The 9,503-nt window shown below is 39.8% G+C and overlaps 1 protein-coding gene across 1 annotated transcript; it reads left to right on the top strand.

Annotated features, from left to right (window-relative positions):
* Positions 1-2,356: 2,356 nt before the first annotated feature.
* Positions 2,357-7,859, top strand: LOC120041977 (beta-crystallin A1-like). Its single transcript, XM_038986854.1, has 5 exons — positions 2,357-2,431; positions 2,550-2,668; positions 3,851-3,992; positions 7,125-7,267; positions 7,712-7,859. The coding sequence occupies exons 1-5, from the start codon at positions 2,357-2,359 to the stop codon at positions 7,857-7,859; spliced, it is 627 nt and encodes a 208-aa protein (XP_038842782.1).
* Positions 7,860-9,503: the final 1,644 nt, after the last annotated feature.

Here is a 9,503-nt window from a genome sequence, read left to right as displayed (position 1 = left end):
TGCAACATCTAAGTCGGATGCCCCACTACAGCACGTTCAGATAGAAATATATCATGTAGAATATACATGCTACTCATTCACATAGGAATCATGTCAGTTACAAGACATTTCTATCTGCAACATCTAAGTCGGATGCCCCACTACAGCACGTTCAGATAGAAATATATCATGTAGAATATACATGCTACTCATTCACATAGGAATCATGTCAGTTACAAGACATTTCTATCTGCAACATCTAAGTCGGATGCCCCACTACAGCACGTTCAGATAGAAATATATCATGTAGAATATACATGCTACTCATTCACATAGGAATCATGTCAGTTACAAGACATTTCTATCTGCAACATTTGGAAAGAAATAGGCTCGAGGCTCTCCTCTCGACTCTCGACCACAATTAAAATCTTGACATTTCAGTCATCAATTTGCGGCCTGCATCAACATGATTTAAAAATAGCCTCTCTGGTATGTAATGTGGAATTCCTACCATAATGTTCTCAGTCTAAAATCTGCAACCTCACTGTTCAAATAATAATGTTGCACATGCAATATACCACATATGAAGTGTGTGTGTAAACAGTCGGCCACCAGCCTGCCATAACCTTCTCAAATGTTCTAGCTCAGAGGTCAAGGGTTAAATGAGGTCATCAGGAACTGTGTGTGTGTGGGGGGGGGGTCACCATGACAAACGTGTGAACTCACCAGTACTATGGGCTTGGATAAACAGAACATCATTCTATTGGCCTAACATCTCTAGTATAGCCTAGCCTACTGCTGTAACCTACTACAATTTTAGTTCACTTTAAAAAAAAGATGTATATATATGCTATATAACTAGTGTTAGTATATTATGCTATATCAATACTAACATCTAATTTGATTGAAGTCATTGTGATAGGCAAGGCAGCTATTTCATAACATTATCTCTACATTTAACTGAAGTCACACTCTTTGACACTGATTTCTAGTTTCCATCATTTCCCTAAATGTTTAACTCTAAAAGCACACAGTGGTCTGACCACAGCACAGGAGAGGTAAATCCTTGTCATTCTCTACCTACAGCCCGGCCATTGTTAACGCTCTACCTACATACCGGTCATTGTTAATGCTATACGGCACTGCTGACCTATACGAATATAACGGCGTTCGGCCCAACACTGGGCCCCCCATTCACTCTGAACGGACCGCGAACATCACTGTCCCACCATGCATTCAACCGGTACTATATTATCTGCTGAGTCAACAAGGCGCACACCCGACCGCATAGGAAACAAATAAAGAGAGAGAGAGAGAGAGAGAGAGAGAGAGAGAGAGAGAGAGAGAGAGAGAGAGAGAGAGAGAGAGAGAGAGAGAGAGAGAGAGGGAGAGGGAGAGGTGGGGGGACGCGTGTATTGCTCACACGGCCGTGCGCACCCATAGGACACATTTACGCACGGACACACAGAGGGGTGCCGACATAGAAACACGCGCACGGGCGTGCTCACTTTACCCCCAACTCACTCACACCTCACTCACACAGACATGATGAAACGCGCACACGCACGCACGTTGTCGCCAGTGGAGACGCGCGGGCCACCGTGGACTGCGGTATAAAACAGAAGCGCCAGATTCTCACAAAACTCTATGTAAAAGGATTGGCGCGTGAGAGAGAGGAGAGGAGACGAACCAGGTAAGCCCCCGGTCCTGGTTGAACCGAATAGCCCATGGTGTTTCAACAGAACGGATTTAGGCCTAGGCTACCCACCGGCGTAACACTCATAATTTGATCAACATTTTGAGAAGTATTTCTTAACCTACATTTATAAAAATGTTAAATGTCATTGTAGGCCTAGTCCAAAAAGGGTTCGTTGTTGGTGATGGAATAAATATAGGCTGTTATTAGAAATTGATAACGTTTAGTTATTGGATTTGGTGATGGCTTATGTTACAGTACGTTTTATAAAACGGTTTTAACCAGTTTTTAACTTTTTATTTATATTTTTTAACTTTTTGTAAGGATTGTCACAACTTCTTTGGGGATATGCTACGCTACCATGACCTTTTATTAGAGTTTTTGGATGCTGGCAGTAATGGTAGTTGGTTGTGGATGAAGCTGGAAAGGCCCACATCAGAATGGAAATAATATCCGAGTGACATCTCGAACATGAGGACATTTCTAGATATCATCATTAACATATTTCATAGATTACTGGGAATGCATAAACAATATTAAAGGATTTTAATAAATTGAATTGTAATCCTAGTTTAAATGATGAAACGTCCCTCTCTCTCCCCTGCTCTATCTCTCTCACATGCCACCTCTCTTTCTCTCCCCCTCTCCCCTCTCTCTCTCCCTCCCCCTCTCTCTATAGACATGAATAGAGCTACTAAAACCCACATGACCTCCCCCATGTTTTTCCCTGGCATGGGTATGGCCCCTTTCTTCAAGGTGATCTCACACACACGCAGGTTTATTTTATGTACATGTGCACACACACACACATATTTAAATAATCGATTATATGATTTACACAAACACAGTAATATGTATCTATCTGTCCCTGTAGGTGACTGTGTTTGAGCAGGAGCACTTCCAGGGAAAGTGCCAGGAGTTTACCTCTGAGTGCTGTAACATCCAGAACTGTGGTCTGGACAACATCCGCTCTATCAGAGTGGAGAGTGGAGCGTGAGTCTCTTACAACCCTGGTTGTCTGTGGAGGCTGTGTGTGTGTATGTGTTGGTGAGTGGGGGTATCTGTGTTTGGTGTTTGTCTGTGTGGGTGGGGGTATGATTCTCTGTGCTGTAGCCTGTTGTCATGCATGGTCAACCATTGACCACCAGGGTGGGGTGTTGTCCCTCTGTCCTGCTCTTGTCTCATTGTATTTTAATCTGTCCCCTTCTCTCTGAATGAAATGTAACATGTCAGTAACTCTCTCCCCCCCTCTCTGTCCCCTTCTATCTCTGAATGTAACATGTCAGTAACTCTCTCCCCCTCTCATCTCTGAATGTACATGTCAGTAACTCTCTCCCTCCCCCTCTCTGTCCCCTTCTATCTCTGAATGTAACATGTCAGTAACTCTCTCCCCCCCCTCTGAATGTAACATGTCAGTAACTCCCCCCCTCTCTGTCCCCTTCTATCTCTGAATGTAACATGTCAGTAACTCCCCCCCCCCCTCTATGTCCCCTTCTATCTCTGAATGTAACATGTCAGTAACCCCCCCCCCCCCTCTCTGTCCCCTTCTATCTCTGAATGTAACATGTCAGTAACTCTCTCCCCCCTCTCTGTCCCCTTCTATCTCTGAATGTAACATGTCAGTAACTCTCTCTCCCCCCTCTCTGTCCCCTTCTATCTCTGAATGTAACATGTCAGTAACTCCCCCCCTCTCTGTCCCCTTCTATCTCTGAATGTAACATGTCAGTAACTCCCCCCCCCCCCTCTCCCCCCTTCTATCTCTGAATGTAACATGTCAGTAACTCCCCCCCTCTCTGTCCCCTTCTATCTCTGAATGTAACATGTCAGTAACTCCCCCCCCCCCTCTATGTCCCCTTCTATCTCTGAATGTAACATGTCAGTAACTCCCCCCCCCCTCTCTGTCCCCTTCTATCTCTGAATGTAACATGTCAGTACCTCTCCCCCTCTCTGACCCCTTCTATCTCTGAATGTAACATGTCAGTAACTCCCCCCCTCTCTGACCCCTTCTATCTCTGAATGTAACATGTCAGTAACTCTCCCCCCCTCTCTGTCCCCTTCTATCTCTGAATGTAACATGTCAGTAACTCCCCCCCCCCCCCCCCCTCTCTGTCCCCTTCTATCTCTGAATGTAACATGTTGGTAACTCTCTCTCCCCCCCTCTCTCTCCCCTTGTAGCTGGGTGGGCTTTGAGCACCATGACTTCCAGGGCCAGCAGTTCATCCTGGAGAGAGGAGAGTACCCCCACTGGGACGCCTACAGCGGCTCCCTGTCCTACCACGTGGAGCGCCTCATGTCCCTGCGCCCCATCTACTGTGCTGTGAGGACTGTGTGTCTGTGTGTGTGTGTGTGTGTGTGTGTGTGTGTGTGTGTGTGTGTGTGTGTGTGTGTGTGTGTGTGTGTGTGTGTGTGTGTGTGTGTGTGTGTGTGTGTGTGTGGGAGAGAGAAATACAGCGAGAGATGGATACATAGAGAGCGTGGGAAAGAGTGTCAGTATTCTATGTTAGTGTTTATAGAAGACAGTATTCTATGTTAGTGTTTATAGAAGACAGTATTCTATGTTAGTGTTTATAGAAGACAGTATTCTATGTTAGTGTTTATAGAAGACAGTATTCTATGTTAGTGTTTATAGAAGACAGTATTCTATGTTAGTGTTTATAGAAGACAGTATTCTATATTAGTGTTTATAGAAGACAGTATTCTATGTTAGTGTTTATAGAAGACAGTATTCTATGTTAGTGTTAATAGAAGACAGTATTCTATGTTAGTGTTTATAGAAGACAGTATTCTATGTTAGTGGTTATAGAAGACAGTATTCTATGTTAGTGTTTATAGAAGACAGTATTCTATGTTAGTGGTTATAGAAGACAGTATTCTATGTTAGTGTTAATAGAAGACAGTATTCTATGTTAGTGTTTATAGAAGACAGTATTCTATGTTAGTGTTAATAGAAGACAGTATTCTATGTTAGTGGTTATAGAAGACAGTATTCTATGTTAGTGGTTAAAGAAGACAGTATTCTATGTTAGTGTTTATAGAAGACAGTATTCTATGTTAGTGTTTATAGAAGACAGTATTCTATGTTAGTGTTAATAGAAGACAGTATTCTATGTTAGTGTTTATAGAAGACAGTATTCTATGTTAGTGTTTATAGAAGACAGTATTCTATGTTAGTGTTTATAGAAGACAGTATTCTATGTTAGTGGTTATAGAAGACAGTATTCTATGTTAGTGTTTATAGAAGACAGTATTCTATGTTAGTGTTAATAGAAGACAGTATTCTATGTTAGTGTTTATAGAAGACAGTATTCTATGTTAGTGTTAATAGAAGACAGTATTCTATGTTAGTGTTTATAGAAGACAGTATTCTATGTTAGTGTTAATAGAAGACAGTATTCTATGTTAGTGTTTATAGAAGACAGTATTCTATGTTAGTGTTAATAGAAGAAAGTATTCTATGTTAGTGTTTATAGAAGACAGTATTCTATGTTAGTGTTAATAGAAGACAGTATTCTATGTTAGTGTTAATAGAAGACAGTATTCTATGTTAGTGTTTATAGAAGACAGTATTCTATGTTAGTGTTTATAGAAGACAGTATTCTATGTTAGTGTTTATAGAAGACAGTATTCTATGTTAGTGTTAATAGAAGACAGTATTCTATGTTAGTGTTTATAGAAGACAGTATTCTATGTTAGTGTTAATAGAAGACAGTATTCTATGTTAGTGTTAATAGAAGACAGTATTCTATGTTAGTGTTAATAGAAGACAGTATTCTATGTTAGTGTTATTAGAAGACAGTATTCTATGTTAGTGTTTATAGAAGACAGTATTCTATGTTAGTGTTTATAGAAGACAGTATTCTATGTTAGTGTTAATAGAAGACAGTATTCTATGTTAGTGTTAATAGAAGACAGTATTCTATGTTAGTGTTAATAGAAGACAGTATTCTATGTTAGTGTTAATAGAAGACAGTATTCTATGTTAGTGGTTATAGAAGACAGTATTCTATGTTAGTGTTTATAGAAGACAGTATTCTATGTTAGTGTTAATAGAAGACAGTATTCTATGTTAGTGTTATTAATAGAAGACAGTATTCTATGTTAGTGTTAATAGAAGACAGTATTCTATGTTAGTGTTAATAGAAGACAGTATTCTATGTTAGTGTTTATAGAAGACAGTATTCTATGTTAGTGTTTATAGAAGACAGTATTCTATGTTAGTGTTAATAGAAGACAGTATTCTATGTTAGTGTTAATAGAAGACAGTATTCTATGTTAGTGTTTATAGAAGACAGTATTCTATGTTAGTGTTAATAGAAGACAGTATTCTATGTTAGTGTTTATAGAAGACAGTGTTCTATGTTAGTGTTTATAGAAGACAGTATTCTATGTTAGTGTTTATAGAAGACAGTATTCTATGTTAGTGTTAATAGAAGACAGTATTCTATGTTAGTGTTAATAGAAGACAGTATTCTATGTTAGTGTTAATAGAAGACAGTATTCTATGTTAGTGGTTATAGAAGACAGTATTCTATGTTAGTGTTTATAGAAGACAGTATTCTATGTTAGTGTTAATAGAAGACAGTATTCTATGTTAGTGTTTATAGAAGACAGTATTCTATGTTAGTGTTTATAGAAGACAGTATTCTATGTTAGTTTTAATAGAAGACAGTATTCTATGTTAGTGTTTATTGAAGACAGTATTCCATGTTAGTGTTAATAGAAGACAGTATTCTATGTTAGTGTTTATAGAAGACAGTATTCTATGTTAGTGTTTATAGAAGACAGTATTCTATGTTAGTGTTAATAGAAGACAGTATTCTATGTTAGTGTTTATAGAAGACAGTATTCTATGTTAGTGTTTATAGAAGACAGTATTCTATGTTAGTGTTTATAGAAGACAGTATTCTATGTTAGTGTTTATAGAAGACAGTATTCTATGTTAGTGTTTATAGAAGACAGTATTCTATGTTAGTGTTTATAGAAGACAGTATTCTATGTTAGTGTTAATAGAAGACAGTATTCTATGTTAGTGTTAATAGAAGACAGTATTCTATGTTAGTGTTAATAGAAGACAGTATTCTATGTTAGTGTTTATAGAAGACAGTATTCTATGTTAGTGTTTATAGAAGACAGTATTCTATGTTAGTGTTTATAGAAGACAGTATTCTATGTTAGTGTTAATAGAAGACAGTATTCTATGTTAGTGTTTATAGAAGACAGTATTCTATGTTAGTGTTAATAGAAGACAGTATTCTATGTTAGTGTTTATAGAAGACAGACAGAAGGATAGAGTACTGTATGTGTGTCGGTCTGTATGAGAGAAAGCAAAAAGGAAACAGAGTGAGATTGTGTCCTATCGTGTTTAACCCTCCCCCTCTCTCTCCCCTTCTCTCTCTCTCCCCCTCTATCCTCTCTCCCCCTCTATCTTCTCTCCTCCTTCCCCTCCCAGTCCCACCAGAGCAGTCGTATGCAGATCTTTGAGACTGAGAACTTCATGGGCCGCAGCGCTGAGCTGTGTGATGACTACCCCTCTCTGAGGGCCATGGGCTGGTGCATGCCTGAGGTCGGATCCATGCACGTTCAGTGTGGCGCGTAAGTCAACATTAAACACAAGCACACACTCACTAATTAGATACTGTACAAAAACACAATGGCACAAACCTCAGGAGGTTGGTGGTACCTTATTGGGGGGGGGGGGGGGGGGGGGCTCGTGGTAACTGCTGGATCAAAATAAGTGGAATGGTATCAAACACGTGGTTTCTATGTGTTTGATGCCATTCCATTTGCTCTGATCCAGCCGTTATTATGAGCCGTCCTCCCCTCAGCAGCCTCCACTGACACAAACACACTCCAATCTTGCTGAGACAATTAAAGCAAAACATTGTGTGACAATTCTATTCAGTGTCAAGCGAAACTCCACTCTAAGCCAAACATGTTCCTCCCTCCCTCTGCACCCCACCTATCACCCTCTCTCCCGCCATCCCTCTCCCTTCCCCCTCCGCTCCCTCTCTCCCTCCATCCCTCTCTCTCCCACAGCTTTGTGTGCTACCAGTTCCCCGGCTACAGGGGCCAGCAGTACATCATGGAGTGTGAGAGACACAGTGGAGACTACCAGCACTGGAAGAACTGGGGTTCCCACTGCCAGACCCCCCAGATCCAGTCTATCCGCCGTATCCAGCACTAACCGGGCCCAGAGCGGACCGTACCCCTAACAGAGCCTCAGGCTTCGGCCTAGGGCTGGGTCTACTGGGGCCTCGTCACAGCACGACCACCACAAACACAGTCAGTCAGAACCATCCCACAGTTTCTACTAACACATCTCAACTCCGTCACGGACGTCCTCAGATACTCTGGTTGATAACACAACAGGGTATTATTTCTACGAGAGGCGACTCGTATATCAGTGCGTAACGTCAACAGCAACGTGAGACGAGTTAAATCATCACCGTAACACATGTTGTAGAGGACCGTTATAGTGTAATAACGGCCTAGCAGGTTGTAGTATATATCACAGATATATATCAGGGACTTTGGTTCACCAGCACCAATAACAGCAATAGACAGTGGTGGTGAGAGGAGATCATCACTGACCAATAAACTCATGCTCACTTCAAACCTGAGTCCTGTGTTCTTCTTGGGTAGTATATATGTTTGTACACATTCACTATATACCGTACTATAAACGGGGTAGTTTGGATACTGGATGCTGATTGGCTAAAACAGCATTCAGCCGTGTGTATGTGAGACCGTATACTATGACGTTTAGCCTTTCCACCTTCATATCATTGAGCCTTTTCCCCTTTATTAAAATGGCTACATCCACAATAGTTTGGCATGCCGATGTAGAAAATAAGCGTTTGATGAATTTGAGAGAAAACAAAACGAAAAGAACACCGTGAAACAAACAAAGTGGACACTTACCTGCTTCACTGACTGGTGTGTAGAAAAAGGGATACATTGTGAGTTTGGGAATACAAGACAAACGGAGCTGTACTATACATATGTCTTCATACACACATCTACTATATACTGTACTATATGTCTTCATACACACATCTACTATACACTGTACTATATGTCTTCATACACACATCTACTATATACTGTACTATATGTCCTCATACACACATCTACTATACACTGTACTATATGTCCTCATACACACATCTACTATATACTATACTATATAGTCTTCTATACACATATCTACTATACACTGTACTATATGTCTTCATACACACATCTACTATACACTGTACTATATGTCTTCATACACACATCTACTATATACTGTACTATATGTCTTCATACACACATCTACTATACACTGTACTATATGTCCTCATACACAAATCTACTATACACTGTACTATATGTCTTCATACACACATCTACTATACACTGTACTATATGTCTTCATACACACATCTACTATACACTGTACTATATGTCTTCATACACATATCTACTATATACTGTACTATATGTCTTCATACACACATCTACTATATACTGTACTATATGTCTTCATACACATATCTACTATACACTGTACTATATGTCTTCATACACACATCTACTATACACTGTACTATATGTCTTCATACACACATCTACTATATGTCTTCATACACACATCTACTATACACTGTACTATATGTCTTCATACACACATCTACTATACACTGTACTATATGTCTTCATACACACATCTACTATACACTGTACTATATGTCTTCATACACACATCTACTATACACTGTACTATATGTCTTCATACACACATCTACTATACACTGTACTATATGTCTTCATACACACATCTACT

This window comes from Salvelinus namaycush, unplaced genomic scaffold (genome assembly GCF_016432855.1).
Source record: "Salvelinus namaycush isolate Seneca unplaced genomic scaffold, SaNama_1.0 Scaffold598, whole genome shotgun sequence".
Lineage (NCBI taxonomy): Eukaryota > Metazoa > Chordata > Actinopteri > Salmoniformes > Salmonidae > Salvelinus > Salvelinus namaycush.
The sequence above is the reverse complement of the archived record's forward strand: the minus strand, read 5'-3'. Positions and strand labels throughout refer to the sequence as shown.